At 44.4% G+C, this 26911-nt stretch overlaps 1 protein-coding gene and 1 non-coding gene across 2 annotated transcripts in view; one reads left to right on the top strand and one right to left on the bottom strand.

Moving 5' to 3' along the window:
• Positions 1–8399: 8399 nt before the first annotated feature.
• Positions 8400–8504, bottom strand: LOC122425275. Its single transcript, XR_006264811.1, has one exon. It is a non-coding gene; the product is annotated as a U6 spliceosomal RNA (small nuclear RNA).
• A 4651-nt stretch (positions 8505–13155) lies between these two features.
• LOC122424375 overlaps positions 13156–26911 on the top strand; it is a 73279-nt gene continuing 59523 nt past the window's right edge. Inside the window, exons 1-4 of the mRNA XM_043442126.1 lie at positions 13156–13268; positions 16769–16814; positions 16908–17231; positions 18006–18091. Coding sequence (XP_043298061.1) covers positions 13156–13268; positions 16769–16814; positions 16908–17231; positions 18006–18091 — 569 coding nt within the window. The remainder of the gene's footprint in view (positions 13269–16768; positions 16815–16907; positions 17232–18005; positions 18092–26911) is intronic.

The raw sequence follows: 26911 nt of genomic DNA, 5'->3' as shown, positions 1-26911 counted from the left end.
CACTCACATTTCTAGGATGTATGGAATGATAGAGTTTTTAGATTTCAGTTTTGTTGGATGCAAGATATGCATTTTGAGTCAAAATGGGTATTTAAAAGGAAAAGGCATTGAAACAATGAAGTTGTAAGGTATGCAACTTAAGACACACACACACATATATTCTCTGTGGTTATGTATATATATCTGTGTGTGCATTTTGTTTATAAAAATTAGTGTATGCATTAAGCCTTGGGCTACAAATTCAGTGCTACAGGGCCTGACAGGTGACACTGATGAGTTCTGTGCCCAGGGAGCACAGAGAGTCAAATACCTGGGCAATTGCTAGGTGACACCCTTAAGAGAGTAGCATGCAGTGCTGCCAGATCTTCTGCTTCCTTAAAAAGGGAGACATCCAGAATTCATGTAGCATCTCTTATTTTTAAAATATTGACAACTAATTTGAAGTTTTAAAAAGCATCGTGTGGGCTAAACAAAGCAACTCTGCCTTAAAGCAAAAAGCTCTGAAAACTTAGTTGTCTCTTTAAAGATTATACAGCTGCTCATGACCCACTTTATCTGATGGGAGAAGTGCTCGCCCAGGCCACGGGCTAATAGGGTTCATCCAGTGCCTCCTACAGGCTTCCCAGGCAGCTCAGTGGTAAAGAATCAGCCTGCCAATTCAGGAGCCACAGGAGATGTGGGTTCAATCCCTGGGTCAGGAAGATCCCCTGGAGAAGGACATGGCAACCCACTCCAGCATTCTTGCCTGGAGAATCCCATGGACAGAGGAGCCTAGCGGGCTACAGTCCACGGGGTTCCAAAGAGTTGGACACGACTGAGCGTGCAAGCACATGAGTGCCTCCTGTTATACATTCTGTGCGAGGTGATTTTCATATCTGTCATGCTCAGTATCTTTCCAAATATGAAGATTACTTATCAAAGGAATTAGAATCTTTATTTCAAATCTGAGAATGCTGAGGCCCACGTACATCAAGGTTTTGCTGAAGCTCCTGAGTCCTGAGTCTCCAAATCGGTTCCATTGATCTGACTCTACAACTGCCTACTGTTAAGGGTTTGACTCCCCTGGAATTAAAGAGGTGAGGGTGATTGTTATTTTTATAGGGAAAAATAGTTTTAACAGAATTTCTCTTAAGAAGAGTTAGGAAGCTGTATCTGTTTGTTAGAACTGCCATAACAAAACTCCTCAAGCTGGGTGGTTTAAACAACATAACTATTCTCTCATGGTTCTAGAAGCTAGAAGTCCAAGAGCAAGGTGTCAGCAGGATTGGTTTCTTGTGAAATCTGTCTCTTGACATGTGAAGACTGACTGTCTTCTCCCTGTGTCTGTGTTACTAATCCCCTCTTCTTGTAAGGACACAGTCATATTGGATTAAGGCTCACTCATTTTATCTTTTTTTTAAAGACCTCACTTTATCATTTTTTTCTGTTTTTAAATTTTTATTTATCTTTTGAAGATTACTTTCCATATACAGTTATTACAAAATACTGGTTCTGTTCCCTGAGTTTTACAATATATCCTTGAACCTATCTTATACCCAGTAGTTTGGACTCCCACTCCTTTACCCTTATATTGCTCCCCCCACTGGTAATTGTTGGTTTGTTCTCTGTATCTGTGAGTCAGCTTGTTATATTCACTAGTTTTCTGTGTTTTTTAGATTCCATGTATAAGTGATATCATACAGTGTTTATCTTTCTCTGTCCGACGTATTTTGCTTAATGTAGTATACCCTCCAAGGGCATCTATTTTGCTGCAAATGACAAAATTTCATTCTTTTTTTATGGCTGAGTGGTGTTCCATTGTATGTATATGTGTGTGCGTGTGCGTGTCTGTGTGTGTATATACATCCACACTTCATACTCTTTATCCATTCAGCTGTTAATGGAAATATAGATTGTTTCCATGTCTTGGCAATTGTAAATAATGTAGCTGCAAACATTGAGTTGTGTCTGTCTTTTAGAATATGTGTTTTTGGGTTTTTTTCCAGATATGTCCCAAGGAAAGGAATTGCTGGGTCATATGGTAGTTCTATTGTTAGTTCTTTGAGAAATCTCCATGCTGTTTTCCACACTGACTGCACCAATTCACATTCTTAACAACCAATGTACAAGGATTCCCTTTACATCCTCGCCAACGTTTGTGATTTGTGTTCTTTTTGATGATAGCCACTCTGACAGGTGAGAGGTGATATCTCATTGTGGTTTAGATTTGTACTTCTCTGATGATTAGTGACGTTGAGCATCTTTTCATGTGCCTGTCGGCCATCTGCATTTCCTCTTTGGAAAAATGTCTGTTCAGTTCTGCATTTTTTAATCGGGTTGCTTGTTTCTCTGATGTTGAGTTGTATGAGCTGTTTATATATGTTGAATGTTAATTTCTAATCTGATTTAATTTTATCTTAATTATGCCTTTAAAGAGCCTATCTCCAAATACAATCACCCTCTGAGGTCCAGAGGCTTAGAGTTTCAACCTGTGGATTTTTAGGAAACACAATTCAGCTTCAGACAGAAGCCATCCACTTTTTCTCCTCTTCTGTCCCTTTAGTATTATTATTAATACTATTGGAGAAACTGAGAGAAGTTTTCTAAATCCGGGAGGCAGAGTGTCAAGCAGGGCATTGGTGAACCCAAAGGGATCTGCTGGTCTCATAACCATAGGGTGACTGTCCAAGCATCTCACTTCCCTAGGAGGAGGGGGTGTTCACACACGTGACCCTGTCAACCTGTCCCCAGAGCATCGTTTCAATGTTTTAGGATAAATACAACATGAGGCATTTAACAGTGTCACTCTGTTACTTGGTATCACTTCTTATATATGTGTGTATTGATTTAAAACAACATTAATGTGGACACCTAGCACCATTTACCATATCAAAATGGTAAACAACCTGTGTCCAACAGTAGGATTTAATAGGATTCTCTGCAGCATTTGGAAGGTTGGCTGTGGAAAAATATTTGCAGTGTGAGAAAAAGCCTAGGATAGGTGAAGGGGAAAAAAAACATGTTACAAAGAAATATGTACAGTTTGATCCAGTTTTTTGAAACCAATTTATTACATGTACATAGATATTCACATATATGTATTATATATATATATATGCATCTTTGTTCATTTGGAAACACATGCTCTAAGATGTTTAAGATATCTCTCAGTCATGGAATTGTGCATATTTAAGATTTTTTTCTTCTGTTTTCTTCATGTCTTGTGTTTTCTGCAAAAAATATAATTTTTGTGATCAGGAGAAAACCCTTAAAATTCCAAACCTGGCTGTACACACTTGGTTTACATTCTTCTAACTCAGCCATTGCCATAAGGAGCTCTCTCACAGCTTGTAACATGGGATTGCATTTATAAAAATTTCATATACTTGCCATTTTCCAGTTGCAACTCTCAGCCATGATCACCTGGACTCTAGAAGAATTTTTGTGCCAGGCTTGAGAAACTCTTTTCTCTTTTCTGTCCATCTGACTCTTTTCTCATGGAAGGGGCTTTTTGAATTCAGAGAAAGGGCAGCACCCCACAGACCTGAATAAAGGGTAGGAAAATACATAAGTGAACTAAAGTAACATCCAAGCAGACCCAAAAAAGAAGCAAGATATAACTTCACAGTGACTCTCTGCCTTCTAGTTCTCTGTATTTATTTGTAAGATCCTTTGGACACACTTCCTTTTTAATAGAACATGCTTTCATTGGCTACATATCTCTGCAATGTCTCCTTTTATGAAGGAGGGGTCTGTGGAGGGTGCCACTGTACTAACCTTGGAAGAGACAGTAGTGGTCACTTTGATCAACCCCTGACATCATCGGTTCCCAGACCTCTGAACCCCCTAGAGAAACTTTATGAAGGGTGAGGGTCTCATGCACGCTGCATGCTAAGTTGCTTCAGTCTTGTCTGACTCTGTGTGATCCTTTGGACTGTAGCCCACCAGGCTCCTCTGTCCTTGGGATTCTCCAAGGAAGAATACTGGAGTGGGTTGCTGTGCCCTACTCCAGGGCTTGACAGCGTCTACACACTCCCATAACACAGGACTCCTAAGTGGATAGTTAATACTATCCCCCTAAGTGGTGGGCAGAAATCGGTCTTAACAGTTGTGTAAGTCAATCTGCTGTATGTCAGAGGGTCCCATACCACTAAAGAAAAAGAAGGGGCCTGGGCCTGTGAATTGTGAAAGCTCCTGTTCTTTTGATATTTGCGCCTCAGCTTCCTCATCAGTAAAATGGGGCCATCACAAAATCTGACTTAAAGAGTTGTGAGAATTAAGGGAACTTCAGTTAACTCAGGTACAGTGTTTAGCACAGCAGAGTGCTGGTTCTATGCATGGATCTCTATTTCCATTTTTCTCTTTACCAGCCTTTTTGGAGGAAATGGGCAGAAGAAAGGGCTGTTTGGCTTAAAGTGAAGAGGACCTGGTGAAAGACTTAGGCCAGAGATTAGCAAACTAAGCTTGCAGGCCAAATTTCACCTACCACCTGTTTTGTTAAATAAAACTTTTACAGAAAGTCAGTCTCATTCCTTCATCTCTGACTGCTTTTGCACTGCAATTACAAAGTTGAGTTGTGATGAAGACTGAGTGCCCTGGAAAGCTGGAAATATTTTCTATATAGCTGTTTACAGAATACGTTTGCCAACCCCAAACTAGAGTTAAAAAACAAAACAAAACAGCAGTGTCTTTTCCACATGATCTGCCATTGAAAGGATGAGTGTTATGAGGCTGTCCCTATCAGGTGAAGTGGCTGACTCTTGTCAAAGATTTCCTGTGCCTGAGAGTCAACCCTCACCGACACCTTAATTTCTGTGTCTTTCACCAAGAATTGACACCCACACCAATTGGGACTAAGGCAGTGTTCCTTTGTAGTTTGGCTAGTTCTACCAGAAACACAAGGAATGGAGTGGTGCACGTCCGAGAAGGCTCCCAGGACCAGGATGCCCAGCCTCACCCAGGTCAATGACTCTGTGATTCTGCCTGGGCACAGAGCTGCTTGTCACTTCCCAGCTCCCCTGCTGTAGGTGGACCCTGTCTTATGTTCTTACAGGTGGAACTGGGAGGAAATGTGTCCACAGTTCCCACATCTGATCTGAGTCTTCCTCACTGACCTTTCTCAATGTCACCTGTTCCTTGCCTGCAGGTCAGATGCAGACAGTCCAGTGAAGGGCCCTAAGGTTCAGAGCAGGTTGTCCAATAAAACTTTCTGGAATGATGGAAAGCTTCCGTTCTGCGCTGTCCAATACAGGGGCTTCTAGTCTTATGAGGCTCTTGAGAATTGGACTGTGGCTAGTACGACTGAGGAAGTGAATTTTTACTTTTCGTTTAAATGGCGCGTATGACTTCTGACTTGTTATTGGACTGCGCACCTCCGCAGGATGGCAGATGCAGGTGTTAGAAGAATCATAGGCCTGGATGTCTGGGTGGAACCAACATGGGTCCCTCCCCCACCCATCCCCACACCGCCACCCCTTGCCTTGGATTGTGATGTGAGCAGGAGATAAACAGCTCTTTGCAATGGCCTGTGAGGGTTACTGTTTGACCAGCTGGGCTGCCATGACTAACACAGACATGTGTCTTGGCAACCACCTTTCTGAAGAAAGGACAATTCAGTCTACTCCTCATCCATTTTAGAAGCTCAAGGAATGCCAGGGGCCTCTGCTGAGATCTTGTTTTCAAGGCATTGATTATCCTGTTTAAAAGATGAAAGAAGTGGCTTTGTGGGCCAGAGAGCAAGTGATTTCACTTAGCACCTTGGCTGCCATATACAGACCTGGTTATATGCTAGGTGGGACGGTTTCACTGTTCAAAACTCAGTTCCAGTTGTTTTTCTTTTCTTTTTTTTTTTTTTTTTACAACTGCTTTAAACTGTGCTTCTCCTGCTCACGACAGAGAAAGGGCCATCTGGTTTGATGATTTTTTGGCTTGGAGGAGAGAACACGAAAGACAAGTATAAGCTTTAATACTCAAGAGACCTGATTCTCTGCTGAAGAGGAAATGAGCTCCATATCCAGGAGAATTCTGCCAGGAAGGAGCCAAATAGACCATGCTCTCTGGAGGGTTCTCAGCGGTGCTGTGAACACCATTTTAACTCTCCTTTTGGTCGTTTCCAAGGTGAGACAGTGATGCATCGCTGGAGCAGGACAGCTCATCTCACCTTCTCTGGTGTCATCAGAGAGGGGATCTAGCAAGTTTCCATGCAAAGCAAGACGGGCTAGGAAGGCATGAACCATCTCACCTGCTCTGTGTGCCTGCCTGATTCTGGGAGAAGCTCCTGACTTTCTGCTTTGTTGTAAAGAGAACCAACTTTGAGATCAAACAGACCTCTACCAGAATCTCAACTCTGTCACTTGTTGCTGTTTAGTCAGTAAGTCATGTCTGACTCTTTGTGGCTCCATGGACTGTACCCCTCCAGGCTTCTCTGTCCATGGGATGTTCCAGGCAAGAATACTGGAGTGGGTTGTCATTGTCCTTCTCCAGGGGATCTTCCTCACCCAGGGACCGAACCCACATCTCCTGCATTGGCAGGATTCTTTACCACTGAGTCTCCAGGGAAGCCCCTGTCACTTATTAGCTTAGACAAACCATGTCACTTCTCTGAGCCCTGTTTTCTTTCATTTAGGGATAATAATAATAAACCAACCTCACAGAGCTGTCATAAGAATGAAGTGAATCGGTGTCTATGGCAGCATATGTAGGACAGGGCTTCATGCAGAATCAGTACCTCGAGGGCCTGAGGGTTTGGAGCATAGAATTCCAGTCCCGGTGCTTCAGGGTGGTCCTGTGATGAGGATGTGGGGCCATGTGTTAATTAGAGCATTGCTTCTCAAATTTCAATGTGCATTCATACCACTTGCAGATTTTGTGTAAATCCAGGTTCTGAGTTAGCAGGATTATGTCATCTAAGTGAGTTTCCAGGTAGTAATTTCAAGGCTGCTGGTTGCTGACATCACCTTTGGAGAACAAGGAATTCAAAGCATCAACCTGATCTGTGTCTCCCTCCTCTGTCACCCACAGAGAAGCAGCGTACTCTCTACTTTGAGTACAGAGAATGGGGGAAGTGGAGGATGAGGATGACGTAGTTGGCAGAAGGAAGGGGAATCTAGGCAAATGAGGAAAGAAATCGTGGGGGAAAACATCGATTCGAGGTTTTCAACCTGAGTGGACTTCAAACTCACTTGGAGAGCTTTAACACTCTCCATTTTTAAGTCTCACCTCAGGAATCACTTATTTAAGAGACTGGGATGGGGCCAGTTATGACATATGAAAGCAGATAACTCCTCAGGTTATTCTTACCTGCAGCTTGGGTTGAAAACTGCTGGCCTAGAGAAAAGAGGCAACTTTCCCAGCTAGAAAGATTCAAGAAAGTATCTTTTCAAGATATGAGATCAGGTGTTTGATATTTTTTTTGGGGGGGGGGAGGTGCTAGTTTAAGAGGGAAGAGTTCATGAAAATGGTAGATAAGAGAAGGCAGTTGGTTGAAATCTTGAAAAATTGGGTCCACTTGGTGAAGCCGTTACAAAACACTAAAATTCTGGGTCACCGACATGATAACTTAACTCTCTGAAGCATTTTGGGCCTTTGAACAATTTGTTTGTCTGTTGAGAAACCAACAGTAAATGGTAGACATGAAATCTATGCCATCTGGGGGGAATTGGAGGCTCTAGGGCTTTCCTGATGGCTCAGTGGGTAAAGAACCCGCCTGCAGTGCAGGAGACACAGGAGATGCGGGTTTAATCCCTGGATCAGGAACATCCCCTGGAGAAGGAAACAGCAACCCACTCCAGTATTTTTTTTTTTCAGTTATTTTTATTAGTTGGAGGCTAATTACTTTACAATATTGTAGTGGTTTTTGCCATACATTGACATGAATCAGCCATGGATTTACGTGTATTCCCCATCCCGATCCCCCTTCCCACCTCCTTCCCCATCCCATCCCTCTGGGTGTTCCCAGCGCACCAGCCCTGAGCACTTGTCTCATGCATCCAACCTAGGCTGGCGATCTGTTTCACCCTTGATAGTATACTTGTTTCAATGCTATTCTCTCAGAACTTCCCACCCTCGCCTTCTCCCACAGAGTCCAAAAGTCTGTTCTGTACATCTGTGTCTCTTTTTCTGTTTTGCATATAGGGTTATCGTTACCATCTTTCTAAATTCCATATATATATGTGTTAGTATGCTGTATTGGTGTTTATCTTTCTGGCTTACTTCACTCTGTATAATGGGCTCCAGTTTCATCCATCTCATTAGAACTGATTCAAATGAATTCTTTTTAATGGCTGAGTAATATTCCATTGTGTATATGTACCACAGCTTTCTTATCCATTCATCTGCTGATGGCATTCTAGGTTGCTTCCATGACCTGGCAATTATAAACAGTGCTGCGATGAACATTGGGGTGCATGTGTCTCTTTCAAAAAAATATGGAACGCTTCATGAATTTGCATGTCATCCTTGCACAGGGGCCATGCTAATCTTCTCTGTATCATTCCAGTTTTAGTTATGTGCTGCCGAAGTGAGCACTCCAGTATTCTTGCCTGGGAAATCCCATGGACAGAGGAGCCTGGTGGGCTACAGTCCATGGGGTTGCAAAGAGTTGGACACAAATGAAGTGACTCAGCACGTTTCTTTCACAAACATCGTGGATTTGATTGTTCTCTGTGTTTACAGAGGCTACTGAATTGGAGCACAAAAGTCACCTTGACTGGTAACCTTACCCAGGTCTCTAGCCAGTGGGTCTCCCTCCATCAGGTGGCCCTGAGCCCAGCACACACGCTCCAACACAATCTAACCCATGAGCTTCGTTAGTGTTGCTGAGTGAGTTTTGACTCTTGAAGCCCAGGTATAGGCTGCCTCCTTGTCACCAGCAGTCAGCTCAGAGTCGGCACTTGACCAGCCTTGCCACAAAGCTCAGCCCCTTCCCAGGATCTCAGTATGCCGAGTACCTGCAGATATTTTATGGAAGATGCCTTATGTCTTGGGGTGAGGGCTGCATCAGGCACTGTGCCACGTTTCCCTTGAAGAGTCCTCATTAGGTATACATCTCCCCTTGAAAACCTGAATGCACAGCCGGTAAGGAGACTGTCCTCTATCACCAACCCCAGCCTCCTCCCAGCCTTTTACTCCTTTGGAGCAGAGCTCAGCTCTGTCCTATTTGCTCCATGCTTGATTGTCTATACCCGAGCATAGCAAACACAAGGTTCCCTAGAAACCCGGGCCCGCCCTCTTTAGGTATGTTGTCACCCGTTACCTGGATGTTGAGCAGCTTATTCCAATGGCTACAAAGCTGGGCACAGCTTCTGAAAGGAAGGAAAAAAGCAGAGCAGGTGCAGATCACAGCCAGACAAGCTGCCTGTGACAAGCCTTTGCCTGAAGAGTCACAGAGTCAGTGGTTCTGCTTTGTGACTGCAGGCTGAAATCACAGGGGGAGTTCATAAAATGCTGGTGACTGAGTCATACCCTGGGAGACTCTGATTTTGTTGGCCTGGAGTGTGACCTGGGCACTGGGATTCTTAGGATTTCCCCAAGTCATTCTTAGGGTGCAGCCAAGTTTGATACACTCTGTTCCATCCAAGCTGGTTAGTGCTAAAGAGGAAAAGGGTAGCCGTGGGCCTTTCCTTGTAAGAGCGATTGCTTTGTCCTGATTGCTGACCCATTAGTCTTGTCTTGAGTGTCTAATTCCTTCAAGTGAGCCCTCTGAGTGTCTACTATCAGAAAGTATAAGCCTGCAAAGGTTGAGAACCACTGGATAATTCTGTATCTTGGTGAGGTGAAGAGGCCATAAGTAGGAGGGCGGGAATTGGGGTTAGATTTTATTTTTGACTTTTATTGACTTTTATTATTGATTTTATTATTGACTTTTATTGACTTATTATTGACTTTTATTATTGATTTTATTTTTGACTTAGGATTGAGAGAAATACCAGTTCCTATATCAAACTACTATCCTCATTTGCAGGATGCTTTTCAAGCACAGAGTAAGGCAACTGGTGAAATACCAGGAAGCTCCTTTACTCTCCTTTTCAGATTCCTGTTCCTGTGACCAAAGGTGTGACAGGAAAACAGTGTAACCACGACTTGAGAGCAAGGGGCAGCCTTGAAGGTGAGCAGAGGGGAAAAGCAACTGGGGAGGAAGTGGAAACAAAGGTAGTCGAAGGAGAAGGATGTTCACTCACCTTCTGCAACATACTGGTCCTTCAAGCATGCTTTGGGTAACGTAGAGATGCCCCCTTGGATGCACCCCATCCTTCTCAGGTGTGTGAGGAAACCTGAACACTCTGTGTGTGTTTGTGTGGATGTGTGAGTGGGAGAGAGACAGCTTTAGTGGAAAATCATCCCCAAAGGTAGGAACAGATCAGGAGAACCTGGGATAACAGAGCTAGGCTTCATTCTTTCTGCAGCCACCTCTCTTAACAGCATAAGGTGATGGCAGATCACACACCTTGGCGAGCATCTGTTTCCTCTTCTACCCTTCCTCGGAGTCTCGGGGTTGGGATGTGATATTTATGAATGTACTTTGCAAACAGTAGACTGCTATCTAAGTGCAAGGTATCATTTAAAAAGTCAGCGTTGCATCTCTGTGCTTTTTATAAGGATACTAGGGAAATGAGGAATATAGTATTACAAAGCCTCACGTGCATGGTTGAAGGGAGTGTTAGAAGAAAAGAAAACAAAAACATTTTTTTCTGTGATTACAAAAGACATACATGTCATGGGGAGAAACTTAGACAATTGCAAAGACATAAAACCTGAAATTCCACTTCCCCAGCATACTGCTATTTGTCTTACAAGGCAATTATGTGTGCATATTTAAAATCCATCATAAAAAAATAATAAAATAAAATCCATCATATTTTCAAATTCAAAAGCCTCTTAATTCAAAACAATACATGTTTCTTATAGAAACAGAATAGGTAGGTTAAAAACCATTTATATTCTACCACTTAGAACCTCCTAATCTTCTAGAACTTTGAAAAGCTATGTAACTATTTATACATTTTATATTTTTACCTTTATTTATTGTACAAGGAGTGTACACTTATTTTATAAAAATTAGATGAGCAAAAGAGAAACTGTAAATCACTTGAAACTCAAACCTCAAAACAACTGATCACAGTTTATAGTATTTTTTATTACAGTCTGGAGACTTTCCAATATTCAAATATATGTGTATTTTTGAAAGTGTAACAGGTACCCAAAATCTTTTGTAAACAAGAATTCATATTGCTAATTTTATAACCTGCTTTCCAAATGGAACAAGATACATGTCCTACAACTTCATTTTTAATGTCAGGGTAGAATTCCATTGCAAGGACACACTACTACTTATTTAACAGGTTGTCTGACAAATATTTAGATTGTGTGTGATTTTTCTTTTCCTTCTTAGAAACAACACTGTCATGACTATCCATTTACCACATATTTGTGCTTTTTTTGTAATTTAAATTTTAGGTTAAGCTGGGCCAGTGTCTCTGCAGAATCCTAAGGCTTTTCAAAGAGAAAGATGTTGACTGCCTAGTGTAGCACTTTTTATCATTTCCAACATTTTTGCTTTATACATATTAGATTGATAAATCTAAAATGATTTAAAGCCCTGTGAAATATTTAGCCTGCCAATACTTTTTATTCCACTTCTCTCTTGATTTAATTTTTTCTGATGATTATGTCAGTTTCATGCTCATACAAGAAAATTTGTAGACCTCAGAAGCATGTGCATTGGGAAGAAAGGAAAAGTCTCATATAATCGCCCTGCAAGAGAGCACTGTGTCTCTAGTTACTTCCATCCAAACCCTCACCACACATGACTTTACATGGTTTTTTTCAAAATACTATTTGTAGACTTTTGATTAGGAAGATACTTCGATGGAACTTCTAAGTATTGGCTGCTGTTCGTGGAGATTTTAGCCCTGTTGAAACACTTAGAATTGTTTCTAGGAAGTACTAGAAAGAAATATGCACATGGGGGAGGCCGTGCTGAGATGTTGTGTTGTTCTTCTCTATCTTAGACAGTACTATGTGGACAGATCCCTGAGGTTTCCTGCACTTGTGTAGGAAGAGGGCATCAGTGGCTTCACTTGGTTTAACAGACACAGCCTTAGACAAGAAAAAAATGTAAAAGTCAAAATGTGAAAGACAGGCACATGTAGAGCAAGAGAAGGAGAGATAAACAGCCCTTTGCTTCACTTGATCCACATTTGATGTTAGAAGGCTTCAGACAACAAGGACACAATTCTCAATCTAGGTAAGTAAGTTTACATTTCTGACTATAAAATGAGCCATATGCACATTTAAAAGGCAAAAAGAAAAAAAATATATCATTTCACCATCAATCCCTTGTAAGATTTTGTGTTTCTTTCCAGTTTCTTGATGCACGCCTTTTAAGACTAGTTAAAACCCAACAGTTTACACTGGTTTTGTATTTCTGCTTCATAGTATAGCAAAGGCATCTGCCCATGTCCGTAGTTCTGGAGGATGATTTCTTCAAGTTCTGTTAGTAATTGTATTGCCTTGAGAGATGAAGAAGGAACATACATCAAAGATGTCTGTGAAGGGCAAATGCGGTGATAAAGCAAAATAAAATTGTCTACTGTTCATGTATAGCTGCCAGTGAGAGTACATTTTCCTTCCTGGGTTACTAAGCTTTATCTTCCTGAGCAAGATAAAGTGGTTGTTGAATAGATAAGTAAGATACTGCCGCTCATAAGTGAGCCTCCGGTGTATTATAAATAAGTTCTGGGAAAACCTGTTCTTGCTCTGAAGAGACGGACCCAGGGGGACCTATCCACAAAGAGATGCTTTTATGGCAGGTGGGAGAGCAAACACTCTCGGCACCCTCTTTGTACAGTGGGATTGGGTCTTGTGCATGTGGTGTGTTCTGATAAATGTGTGGAGACCACGTACATCTTTCCTCCTCTTTGATTAAGTAACAAAAGTCAAGGTCCAGAAAAACTCAAACCATGTGTCCCCAGGGCATTGCCTCCTCCACCACCCACACCTACCCAGGAGCAAGACATGAGGCAGGGGTACTGCCCCGGCCCCTGTGGTTCCTTCCAGGGAGTTTGAAAAAGGTGCTGGTTCCTCTGAATGGAGATCATTCCCTCCATCTGCTAGCAGCTTGTACTGCACTGGTTTTGTTACTGACCTTCACCAAACATCTTTATAATTAAAGTGCAAATGGGCCATAGCTGCCGTGTGAACACTGCCCTCCTGACCTGCTTCTACCAGTTACAAGGCCACATGCAGTGCAGGGCAGAGATGGCTGTGTGGTCACCCGCTGAGAAGGCCAGGTGAGCGTCCTGGGCTAGTACTGATTATAACTGGGCTTTGATTTGCTCATACTCCCTGCCCCCACCCCTACCAAAGCTACTGCCTTCTATTTCGTCAGTTAACAAATGTGAGGCATTTGCAATGGGCCAGACCCGTGCTAGGCCTGGGCAATAAAGAGAGGAACGAGCCATGAAGTTTGCCCTCTGCAAGCATGGGTGATGGTGGGTGGTGGGTAAGTAGAAAATGCCATAGAGGGGAGTCGACTGTTGAGGTGATTGGTCTTTGAAGCATTTTTCCCAGGACTAGGATTAGGGTGAGGTGACTCAGACAAGGATGTGTACATGTTGGGTAGGAGCCTATCTTTAAAATGACATTCTGTTCATAATGGACTTTTTTGTATTAATTTTGGCTCCTTAAATTATTGCCTAAAAATCTTGATTACTGAGTTTGTGGGTGCTCCTATAAATTTTGCTCATCAGGCAAAGACCTCACTAGCTTCACACTAGTTCTGGCCTGGAACTCAAACCAAACCTTGCCCTTGAGCTAATACATACCTCACATACAGAGGGTATATATATATATAAGCTGTGTTATCCTATTGTTGTGGATTAGGGGTATAGGTAGACTGGCTTAGCCACTAATTTGCTACATTACCCCAGGCAAGCTGCTTTTCTTCACTCAAGTTCAATGTCTCACCTGGAAAAATACTAAACTGGGAGAGTTATCTTTTTGACATGGACAAGAATGTCTTCTTTTGACAAACAGGTAAATGAGATCATTTCATCGTATGCTATGTGCCATAATGAGAGAGTGTGTGTGAGAGATGTTACCATAGGGGATCAGGAAAGTTCTCTTGTAAGTGATCTTGGATGGCCTCAACCTGCAGCATCTTGAAGTGGGGCTTCAGTTCCACATCCAGAGATTGAGGTCAGGTCGTGGCAGAGTACTGAATCCTAGCCACTAAACCACAGTCAGTGACAAGACCCTAGCTCCTCAGTTTTGCATAAAATAATTCCCACAAAGATGGAAAGTAGTGAAATAAGTTAAAGTACAATACGTGCGGTTGGACACATGGCTGGGGTGAGAGAGAGTCTCGCCCTTGTGATAGTCTGAATCACTTTTATGGGGCATTTCTTCCAGGTTTCCTTGGCCAATCACTTTGATTTGCCTGGTTCTGAGTCTTTGGTTTATCTCAGGATCCTCCCATGTGGGCATGCGCGCCTCTTAGTCAAGCTGGATTCTAGTGAAAAGGCCTATGGGAAGTCACATCACTTACTATGAGGTGACGCCCCCTTCCTTCTGACCTCTGAGGGGCCTTTCAGCGCATGTGTAATCAGGGAGGCCTCCTTAACTTCAAGAGTGAGGAATATGTAGTCTTTTATCTCTTACCTGGGCATGGTCCAGCCTCTTCCATCATCCTGCTTTTATGGAGTTTCTGCCCACAGGGGAGAAACTGTTGAGCCTGTGGCCCATCTATCTCCTGCCTCAAAGGGAGGTGGTATTTGAGCTGAAATATCCATGCCAAGTGGACACCATGGCTTGCAATCTTCTGTTTTTTAATAGCAGATCTTTCAATGAGCCCTCAGTTGGCTCCTGTTATAACATGTAAAACTGTTAGGTGTCTTAATTCATTTCTCTCAACAATGCTGTGAGGTTAGTACTCTTGTTGTATCATTTTTTTAAATTATTATTATTTTTTTAATTTTAATTTTAATTTTTTCATTTATTTTTATTAGTTGGAGGCTAATTACTTTACAATATTGTAGTGGTTTTTGTCATACACTGACATGAATCAGCCATGGATTTACATGTGTTCCCCATCTTGAACCCCCCTCCCACCTCCCTCCCCATCCCATCCCTCTGGGTCATCCCAGTGTACCAGCCCTGAGCACTTGTCTCATGCATCCAACCTGGGCTGGTGATCTGTTTCACCCTTGATAGTATACTTGTTTCAATGCTATTCTCTCAGATCATCCCACCCTTGCCTTCTCCCACAGAGTCCAAAAGTCTGTTCTATACATCTGTGTCTCTTTTTCTGTCTTGCATGTAGGGTTATCATTACCATCTTTCTAAATTCCATATATATGCTTTAGTATACTGTATTGGTGTTTATCTTTCTGGCTTACTTCACTCTGTATAATGGGCTCCAGTTTCATCCATCTCATTAGAACTGATTCAAATGAATTCCTTTTAATGGCTGAGTAATATTCCATGGTGTATATGTACCCCAGCTTCCTTATCCATTCGTCTGCTGATGGGCATCTAGGTTGCTTCCATGTCCTGGCTATTATAAACAGTGCTGCGATGAACACTGGGGTACACGTGTCTCTTTCAGTTCTGGTTTCCTTGGTGTGTATGCCCAGAAGTGGGATTGCTGGGTCATATGGCAGTTCTATTTCCAGTTTTTAAAGGAATCTCCACACTGTTCTCCATAGCGGCTATACTAGTTTGCATTCCCACCAACAGTGTAAGAGGGTTCCCTTTTCTCCACACCCTCTCCAGCATTTATTGCGTGTAGACTTTTGGATAGCAGCCATTTTGACTGGCGTGTACTGATACCTCATTGAGGTTTTGATTTGCATTTCTCTGATAATGAGTGATGTTGAGCATCTTTTCATGTGTTTGTTAGCCATCTGTATGTCTTCTTTGGAGAAATGTCTGTTTAGTTCTTTGGCCCATTTTTTGATTGGGTCATTTATTTTTCTGGAATTGAGCTGCAGGAGTTGCTTGTATATTTTTGAGATTAATCCTTTGTCTGTTGCTTCATTTGCTATTCTTTTCTCCCATTCTGAAGGCTGTCTTTCATTTTTTTAAAAAAATATATTGGTAAGGTTCAGTTCAGTTCAGTGGCTCAGTTGTGTTGGACTCTTGCGACCCCATGGCCCAGAATGCCAGGCCTCCCTCTCCATCACCAACTCCCGGAATTTACCCAAACTCATGTCCATTGAGTCGGTGATGCCATCCAACCGTCTCATTCTCTGTCGTCCCCTTCTCCTCCTGCCTTTAATCTTTCCCAGCATCTGGGTCTTTTCAAATGAGTCAGCTCTTCGCATCAGGTGGCCAAAGTATTGGAGTTTCAGCTTCAACATCAGTCCTTCCAATGAACATTCAGGACTGATTTCCTTTAGGATGGTAAGGAGACAAGCAAAAAGAACTCAGGAAGAAGGTTAGCCAGCAAGAGAATGTGCACACGGGCCCTGGGGTTTCAAGCTTGCCCTGTCTGTGATTACTTAATGAGGGTAGAAGTAGATAGGGCCATTTTTCATCCTTCTCCTCCTCTACCAACACTCAGTAAATACGAAGTAGATTGTATGTAAATTACAAACTTTTTAAATAGTCCATTTTGGGGGTAATGGGACTGTTTTGTATCTTGATTATGCTGGTGGTTGGAAGTCTGTGTGAATTAATCAAAACTGCCAGAACTCTGCACTAAGATGGGTGATTTTTACTGTGGGGAAATTATATTTTAATTTTAAAAACTCCCCCCATTCCCCCCCCCACCCCTATATCCCGGCTACAGGAGAGGGACCTGGAGGTGTCCCCGGCCCCTAACTTCTGCGGCGAGGGTGAGGGAAGAGCCTTGAGGGGAGGCGGGCCCAGGTGAGGGAAGGGAGTTGGCCCGGGTGGGTCGGCGGGAAGCCGGGAAGGGGAGAAAACAGGCACAGCTGGGCGCGCGCCGGGAGGGATGGGAAGGGCCCGTGGACCGCGGGGCGAACCCGGGGAGGGCGGGGGGATGCCGGGAGAGAGGGAGGGACCTGCGGGCGGGAGGGCGAGAGGCTCGGGCGAGGGAGGAGGGCCAGGCGTGCGTTGCGGAGCCAGCCGGGGACGGCGAGGCGGAGACAGGCCACCGGCCGCCGAGGGTGCCCGCCCAGGCGACCCGCCCTCGCGGCCGCGGTGCGGACGGACGAGCGGTCGGCCCTGCGCGCAGGAGGCGCCCGGCCATGTTCAGCCGGAGCTCCCGGAAAAGAGTCTCCAGCCGATCGGTGAGTGTCCCCCGCCGAGCGGGGCCAGTCTCCGGGCGCCCCGTCCCGCCGCCAGCGCCCCTGTGCGGGCGCCCTCCGCCCCGCGGCCGCGCACCTGTGGCCCCAGGTACGCCGGCCCCGCGAGCGGGGGTGCGGCCCGGGCGCGCGGGAGCGCTCGTAGGGGCTGAAGGCGTTAAGTCCGGATCCCCAATCCCGGGGAGAGCCGGGCTGGGAACCGTGACCCTGAATGTCACAGTCCGGGGGCGCCCAGGGAAGCCCCCTCCTTTGCCCCTGCCCTTAAGGCAGGTCGGAATCCCGGTACCCAAGCCGTAGCGTCCAGCCCTTTGGATCTCTAGCCGCGAACCTGACTTTGGGGCGGTTTGGGGGGGTGTCCCGTGCTGCTCCCTTCCCGGGAGCATCAGCCTGGTTCAAGGAGAGCACGCAGTGGTCGCCTCTCGGGGGCTCTGGGGAGCAGAAAGGTCTTGCTTTTGTTTCTTAGAAACCCGTGACCAAGGTGTCTGGGGGAGACAAAGCCCCAGCCAGGGCCATTTCTTCGTGCCTTGGTGCCCACGCCAGAGGCAGCCCGAACTGGGTCCGCACAGCCGTACCCAGGCGGGAGACCACCCCTGGGGCCCTGCAGCGCCTGCCCCAAATCTCCCAACGCAGAGAGGAGCTTTGAAGTAGAATCAGAGGAGATGGGGTGAGAAAGGCAGGCCGTCCTGCCTGGGACACAAGTGGGGCTCTGGAGGAAGCCCGGTGGTGGAAACATGCTTGTGTTGTCTTTTTGTTTTGAAGTTGACCGGACTGGGGCGGATCGAGAGAGGCCAGCCATGTAACGCCTGCGGTGACCAGTGCCCGGGGTTTGCCTTGCATAAATGGAGGTAGGACCCCTTACGTAGGATTGCTGGAGACAGCACCACTGCAGGGGGAAGCTACACAGATAAACCCACATATGTGTATATATGCACACACGTGCATTTTTCGCCTTTTAAATGCACTTGAAGTCACATGGAAAGAATGCAAAGGCTGTTCCTTTAAGAGAGGGACTACATCTGCTACAAATATTGAAGGTGGAAGTGGCGGCCAGACACTGTGGATGCAGGAGGGCCGGGCTCTGGCTGCATTTCCTTGATGTGAGAGTTTGGGGTCTCTTGTACCACCCTCTGTGTCTAAGTCACTCTGTCCCAAATGATTCGACTTAGGCAGGACAGTTTTTCCAAGTGCCACAGTACTGCATATGTAGGATTCCTGGGACTAGCTGGTGTTTTCCAATTGTGTTTTTAATTCAGCCTCTGTAACTCTGGGTCCTAACCGCAAACCCACCACTGCCCGCCTGTGCTGTGTCAACCCTCTTCGGTGGCCAGATGTTTCTTATTAATGTGCCGTGAATGTTGACTTCCAGGCAGCCCCAGCCTGGATTGGAATGATTATGTTTGGGGGACAAGGAATCTGGGTGCCCTCCCAGTACATCTGGCTGCTGAGGCTCTGGCTGGGAAAAGTTAGGGTGCAGGCTGACAGGCTCTGTTTGGTAATACAAAGAGAAGAGATAGGTTCTTCTTGGCAACTTCATGAAAAGGCAAAACTGGTGACAGGACAAAATTCTTCAGCATTGTAACCCATTCTCTCTTGGCTTAATGCATCTCCCTCCCTCACCCCCTTACCCTCAGCACCTACTGCCCCGCTACCTCATGTCCCTTTGAAGAAGGCTGTTTCTGGGCACTAGGGAGAAAGCCTGCTTTGATTTGTTTTGTTTCATTTTCTCCCACTCTGTCCCTGCTTCTCTCCTTTTTCCCAGTTGGTCCTGTGTGCTGGGTACCCAGTTCTAAAAAAGCTCCCCGCCAGCTCCTTCAGAGATTAAATGCTTTTGTTCTTGCCTCTGATGGGCTGGCAGCCTCTCTGCCTTTGTTTCAGGGTACTGAGCGCTGCCCTTATGGCTCCCGAGCCTTTAATAACTTCTGTGTCGGAGGCAAGGCCGGGTGACCTTATAAATATGTAATGGGCAGACATAGGCATCCATCAGTCCTGCTGATGTTGTAGCCCCAGTAGGTGGCTCTGGACTGGCCCCTGGTGTGGCCCAAATGTGAAAGGGGCGACATGCGGGAATATGTGTACACCCGATTTTGTCAGGCAAATCCAGTGTGACAGCAAGACTGGTCACTTCCTGTTTGATGCAGCCTTTGCTACCCTGGGGGTGGGAGGCAGAGTGATGAACAGGAGAGTGACTTCTGGCTCCTCGCCTACTCTGGAGCCTTTAGTGACTCAGCTTGTGATCAGAGACCTGTAGGGCAGTGGTACAGTGTAGGGGTGTGGCCAGGGTCCCCTGCTTCCAATCTGACCTCCAGCCAGTCACTCTCCCTGGGTCTCAGTTTTCCTGTCCCGTTAAATGGGCATCATAATGGTACTTTCCTCACAGCTTTATTGTAGGGATTAAGCCAGATATTGAAAACACATTGTTTGCCCCATACCAGGTACTCGATAAATATTAGCTACTTCTGTCAGTTATTTTGAGCTTCCTCTCAGCTAGTGCCTGGGAGGAAGCATAAAGAGCTCACTAGAGGCTATAGGATCCTCTGGTCACTTCAGATTGTCAGGGCCTTTGCGTCTTGCAGAACCTTCAGCGATGTCAACCCAGCTGGTTCGGTGAGGGGAAAACAAGTGTTTTATTTTCAGCCCATTATGGAGCCTTTCTTTTGGAAAGAGAGCCTTTAATGAGGCTGGGATGGGTTTTCATGCCCAAGTAGTTTCCCCACCAGCAGCTGAAAGCCTCCATGAATGGGGTTTTTATGGCATTTCCACTCATGGCTGGAAAGGAAACAGCTTCTTGCTTTTTGCCCCTTCCTTTTCCCTCATGGGCATGCTCTTGGGTGACCTTTTGGAGAAGAGGGATAACCATTTCTGGGTTATGGCACAAGATTCTTTTTTGGCAGTTAGAAATCCCTGGCATGCTCCTTTTCCAGTGCTCTGACTTGGGGGACCTCTGAGCTCCTGGGAGAGACAGTCACGTCTGGATAGGAGGAAAGGCCTGACACAAGGCGGAAAGACTGCCTTTGGTCTGTTTCATGGAGAGTGAATTTGCCTTGTTCCAAAGCACCACGACACCCTAAACACTGCCATTCCTGGACCTCATCTGTTCTCTTGGCTTCCACATGGTCCCCCTCCCCGGCATTGTCCACACAGCAGGCATCTCCATCAAGCAGAACACACTTGTGTTCCTGCCTTCAACACCGAAGTTCTAGGGAGGAAGCGAGTTGTAAACAAACTTTGCTTCCCTTTCTGGCGTGCTGGGGCTTTGAAGTCGGAGGGAGCTGGGCTGTGGCCTTGCTCTGGTTTTGCCAAGCTGTGTGACCTTGGGCAGAAGACTCAGGCTCCCTGAGTTTCATTTTCCTCAGCTCTCACGCTGGGATCTCGCCTCTGAACAAATATTTGAGGGCCTGCTTTGTGCCAGGCTCTCGACAGGTTCTGGGGATACAGCGAACAGGACAGACAGGGTTTCTGCCCTTGTTCAACAAATAATTACATTTTAGATAAGGTGGTCTGGAGAGGACTCTCTGAGGAGGTGACATTTGCACAGACATTGAGATGAAGCAAAGGAGGAGGGTTCTGTTGATTCAACCTGGGGCGAGAACCACCAGTGTCTGCATCTCATGGGAGCTTGTTAGAAATTCTGAGTCTCGGGCCCTGCCCTGGACCTAATGAATCTGGCTTCAGGCCTTAACAGGGTCCCCAGCTGATTGATGTGCGTGGTAAAGATTGAGGAAAGCTGAATTACAGCACCTGGCACTGCTCACCCCAGCTCTCTCTCTGCCCTCTGGGGCTCCTGCGTGTGATAAAGTTGCCTCAGGTTCTGTGGAAGTCTGTTATATTTTATGGAGATTTTCCTGAGGGATCATGCTCCTTCATCAGTTATAGCGTCACCCACACCATTTGGTGGCAAATGAGGGGATTTTTAGGAATTCTAAAAAAAAAAAAAATAACAAAACCAAAAGAATTTCTAGGCCTTGGAGAAGAGAGTGATCGTAACTGTCAGCCAAAGGGCTCTCTTCCACCCAACAGCGTAGGGCAGTTGGGGAGCAAAGGTGGGCATTGCTCCCTGCAGGTGACCTGGTCGCCCCCCCCGCCCAAATAAAAAGCAGCCCCTCACGGCAGCCCAGGGCAAATCCCACAGGGACAGGGCTGCTGAAGGAGTTCTCATTAAGGGGAAGATTAAGGCATCTTTGTGGACTGTGGCCAGGAGAAAATCATTAATAACTAGGCACTTAGTGTACTCTGCCATGAGACAGCTCTCCAAGCGGGGCTTAATTGGACTTGGTTGTTTGTACCTAGTTTGAGCAGGGAAGGGGAAATAGCCATTTTGAAAGGGAAGATTTGCCCTTTGAGTGCCTCGGCACTGAGGAATAGAGATAGTAATAGTGATACCAAAGCAACGTCAGCAGTGACCAGGCTGTATGCTTACTCTGTCCAAAAGTGTGTCTCCCTCTTTGAACATACATTTCTGTCACATCTCACCAAAGCCTGTGAGGTGGATGTGATACTTTTCCTGACAAGGAGACTGAGGCTCAGAGTGGTTCCGTCATTGGCCCAAGGTCTCCTGGCTACCGAGAATGAAGCTCGGATTTGTCTCTTAACACCCAGCCTGCTTTCGCTGTGACTGTCTTCCCTGTGACTTCTCTGTTCTAAGGAAGAGGTCACAGACTGGAGGCCCTCGGCTCACACCCAGCCTGCATGTGGGTTCTGTTTGGTCTGCACAGGGCATTAAACGAGGGACTTTTTCTAACATTAACAGTTAGGTTTCCAGCTTCTCTTGAAGAATCCCAAGCTGTGGTAACACGGGGCCGACTTTCCTGTGTGGCGGTAACTGGCAACACATGAATGGTCTCCGTTTGATGGGTGTAGTCTTGGCTCATTGTGGTCACCAACTTTCCAGTTGCTTTCGGGGACCTATTTTCTCATCCTTCCAATCTTGTAACAGTCCTTGGAGCTGGGTGCAATTATTTATACCCCTTCTAATATATAAGGAAAGTGAGTCTCAGGTTTCACAGCGTGCCTAAGGTTCTGCAGGCCCCAGTCAGTGCTATTCCAACCATCTCTGACTTCAAAATTCTGTGTTCTGGACTAGGACTTCTCAGACTTGGCTGGCATGTGAATCACCAGGGGATCCTGTCCAAATGCAGATTCTGATTCAGCAGGCTCCAGGGCAGGGAACTAAGATGCATTTTTTAACAAGCTCCTGGGTGATGCTGGTGCTGCTGGTCCAGGGACCATACTCTGAATAGGAGTTGGCAAACTAGGTCCTGCTGGTCACATCAGACCCTTTGCCCATTTTGTATGACTCAGAAGCCATGCATGGTTTTTAACATCTTTTAATGGTTAGAAAAAAACCAAAAGAATGCTATTTCATGACATATGCAGATTCTTTGAAAATCAGGTTTCAATGCCCATAAACTTATCTGAACAAAGTCACTCCCCTGTGTTAATGTATTGTCTGTGGCTGTCTTTGAGCTACAATGATAGAGTTGAGTACTTGCGAGAGTGTACAGTTTATAAAGCCAGAAACATTTACTATCTGTCCATTTACAGAAAATGTTCTCCTATACCACTCGTTGAGGAATATGCAAGTAGCTTCTCTTAATTTTAGAAGAAAGATTTCTGAGAACCTTTTGGATTCAGGGCTGGAAGAAACATCCCCTCCAACCTGGATGAGAATGGTGCTAAAAAATCAAAGGCAACCAAAAAACCAGGGAACAGACTAAAGCCATTTCTAAAGGGCATATGGAGATGAGGCTTGCAAGACCAGATCAATGAACCGCCAGTGGAGTCTAAGCTCCTTGTAATCCCTTTAACGTTTCAGCTTTGCTGATAAATGTAGATTTGACTCTCGCAATAAAAGGCGGGCTTTCAGAACAAGCCTCCTGGAGTTGCACTTTGATGAGCGGCTGACATGGAAAGCCCAGAGCAGTAGTAGCCTTGTGAAGTCGTTTTAATTATGCAGAGCGGTTAGTCTGGGGACAAGGGCTGCCTTTCCAGGCAGGATGCTTGGACTCTGAGTGACCGCGCCCCCGAAGCAGTGCTCACTGGGTCAGCCAAGACTGTGCCTCGAACAGCGTCTTTCCTTAGTTGCCCTGGTAATTGTGTTGATTGATGATTGGGGCGGTAATTTGGGGAGACACCGGCCTGCTTTCCTTTAGTGGGTTGTGATTTGGCTAAGAAATGGGTTTCCACTGGATTTTTTTTTTTTTTGACTTGAGTAGGAAAAACACTAAGTAAATTGATGTGCCAAGAAAAGTGGGGGACAAGGAGGTGGGGTGCATGTGCATAAGACATGCTTGCAGTCCTCTAGGTAGGGAAAGATACTTACCAGCTAAGAAAAGCTGGTTGTCTTACCTTACTTATGTCTTGGACATTTGATAATATGCCTGATAGAACCTCAAATACCTAAATAGGTTTTTCTCTTGAGGAAATATATAAGTTCATCCTAGTGTGGCTGTTTTAGCTCTCATTTTGAAATAAGACATGGCTATTATAAACAGATTTAAAACATCACACATTCATACACATAAACACACACACATAACGAATATGTAGCAGAGAGAAGAAAACCTTTAATCCTACCTTTGAAGGCAGGAATCAGAAAATCACAGCCAGCAGGACACAATCATTCTGCTATCTGTCTTGTTATAGCCTTGTAGCTAAGAATAGTCCTCACATTTTTAAATGGTTGCCAGAAAAAAAAAATCAGAATTACATTTTGTGGCACATAAAATTTACTTGAAATTTCAGTTTTAAGTCCATAAATAAAGTTTGAATGGGCCACAGCCGTGCCTATTCATTTAGTTTCATCTATGGTTCCTTTTGGGTTTCTCTGGTGACTCAGTGGTAAAGAATCTGCCTGCTAAGCAGGAGACACAGGTTCAATTCCTGGGTCGGGAAGATCCCCTAGAGGAAGAAATGGCTACCCACTCCAGTATTCTTACCTGGGAAATCCCATGGACAGAGAATCTCGGTGGGCTACAGTCCATGGGGTTGGAAAGAGTCAGACACAACTCAGTGACTAAACAACAGCATGGCTGCTTTGACAATAGCTGAATTGAATAGTTGAGACAGCCCTCATGGTGCACAGAAGTGAAAGTATTAGGTTAGCCAGAAAGTTCTTTCAGGATTTTCCATAAAATGTTATGGAAAAACCCTAATGAACTTTTTGGCCAATCCAGTATTTCCTAGCTGGCTCTGTATAGAAACCATTTACTCACCCTACAGCTGGAGATATATGTTGTTTATGGTTTGGTGTTTTATTTCCTCAGTTTCATTCAAATTATCATTTATTTATTTATTAAGATTATTTAATAAATTTAATTTATTATTTATTAAGATTTTGTAGAAAATATACATTCTACATATGGTCTTTTATAACTTTTTTCATACTTGGAAATACTTCACGGACATCTTTATATGTCAATATATAAATGACATAAAGATCTAATATATTTATTAGCTTTTAGAATCCACTATATGGATTATCATTGAATTAAATGTCTTTGATTCATGGCTGCTTCAGCTGTTTTCCCTTGCTCTCTATCATATGCCACATGACAATAGTTCTTCTTGTGCTATGACATGCTGATTAGAGCTCTTGTCAAATTGTCTTCTAAAGAGATGTTGCCAACTTTAACCCCCGTTTTTTAAAAAATTGGACTATATTTGTGTGTTTTCTTTGAGGTGAAACTTTGAAACATCTCAGCTTATGGAGCAACCTGGCAAGTAATCCTTGTTTAATCACCCTGAGTGACAATTTATACCTGATGAATAGTGAGAGAACACGTAGCATCGATGTCACTATCTTGTTTTCAAAATTCATTCTTGTCTTAACCCTCAAAGTGATACTTACATTCTATTGAAAGATTGCCATTCATCCTTATGCTTCTCTTGTTGAAGGTTGGTGGATAAGGGAAATCTAACGAGTTGTTTTGTAGTCTCTTGATTCAGAAAGCTGGAAGATTACCCTTTAACTCTGTAATTAATGAATATCTCAGAGGGAATTCCCCGTGAACTGAGGAACATTTCCTAAAGGGAATGATTCCTAGATCACTGAGCATTTTGACATCAAAAGGATCAAAAGGATCAAAAGATAAGCCTGTGTTGTATATGGGAGAACCATGGGGGTTGATTTCTGGGAAGAAATATATATTTCCAGGCAGTGTCATAAAAATTTCTGTGAAGCTCGTGAGAGCTTCTGAGTGTCCATTCTAGCTGAGTGGTTAAAGGGACAGGCTTTGAAGATGCTTTGTAGGAACTGTAGTCTTGGTTCTGCCTCTTATAAGCAGAGTATCCTTAGGAAAGTGACTTAACCTTTCTGAGCCTGTCTTGGTTTTCTCATCTTGGTATTCTCAGAGTGGGAATACTGTTGCTTATTACTGTAAGTTATCTTCTGAGGTTATTGTGAATGTTAAATGGGATAATATGTGTGTTGTGCTTCACTGGGCATGATGTGTAGGCTTCATATACGTTTGTGGTTGGAAGAAGGCTTAATGGAAACACAATTGGATAAGGAGCAAGAAGACCTGGGTTCATGGCTCTGACATTGTAGATTATATGACAGAACAAGGCACTTCCCCGCCATGAGCCGCAGTCATTCATTTGCTAAAAATGGAGGTGATGATTCTTGTTGTAGAGCCTTAACTCAGAAGAGAGAGAGAGTGGAGTACCCCTCTGATGTAAGGATTTAGCATCTAAAGGAATTAGACTTCCTGATGGAATAGCAGATTCATATGGTTCATTACATACTCACCTGGGGACATTTACACTTTAGGTTAAATAAAATTAGAAGAATTGGACCCTGTACCCTTACAATCTCTTTGAAGTTGTGATGTTTGTAAAAGCATATGATGTTTGTAAAAACAGGTTGCAGTCTGTAACTGGAAAACAACATTTAAACTCTGCCCCTGGGGTCAGTATTTACAAAGGGTCTTTTTTTTGTGCCAGGCACCCTTGAAAAATTCATGTTCAAAGCAAAAACCGCACATAATCAAGACATTCCTTACTTCATTTTCTCCTAGCCTGCTTGATAAGTATGATTTTTTCCTTGGTGCCCAGTGTGCCATGCTAAACACTTTCATTTACACAATCACCAATCCCTTACGCAGAAGCTCCCTTTTCTGAGCTGTGAGAAATAAGGATATTTACATAATACCTGAACCCAGATCATACCCTGAAAACTCCTGAGGTGAAGTCTGCACTGTACCTATGTTTTGTTGATACTACACAGCATTTAAAATTTATATTAGTTGCCAACTATTGATATTTTGGATGAAAATTTAGACTTAAGGTTTCCTCTGGAATAATGAAAAAATAATGTAAACAATGACAAATTGTGGCATCTCATATTCCTTGCTTAGTTTTAGATAGAATACACATGTTGAAATTTTTCTGCAGCACCCAACATTCTCTGTTGCTTACCTGGCCTGAATCACCCGTTACATCCCTGGCTGGCCAGGTAGTCATCTGATGTTGTGACCACTGATTTGAAGAAGTGAATGGGGAATATGTACTCAATATGTACTCCTGGAAGGATGCTATGAATGGAAGATTGGAATAAAGGTGCCGCTTGGTGGCAACGTCTGTGCTAAGCATGACATCTAAGCAACTGTACCCTCCCTGTCCCAGAGATGTTCTTGGGCTGGAGCTGACGTGATTGAGGACCTGCTGTG

Source organism: Cervus canadensis, chromosome 22 (assembly GCF_019320065.1).
Source record: "Cervus canadensis isolate Bull #8, Minnesota chromosome 22, ASM1932006v1, whole genome shotgun sequence".
Taxonomy (NCBI): Eukaryota; Metazoa; Chordata; class Mammalia; order Artiodactyla; family Cervidae; genus Cervus; species Cervus canadensis.
This window is presented reverse-complemented; position numbering and strand designations above follow the sequence as displayed.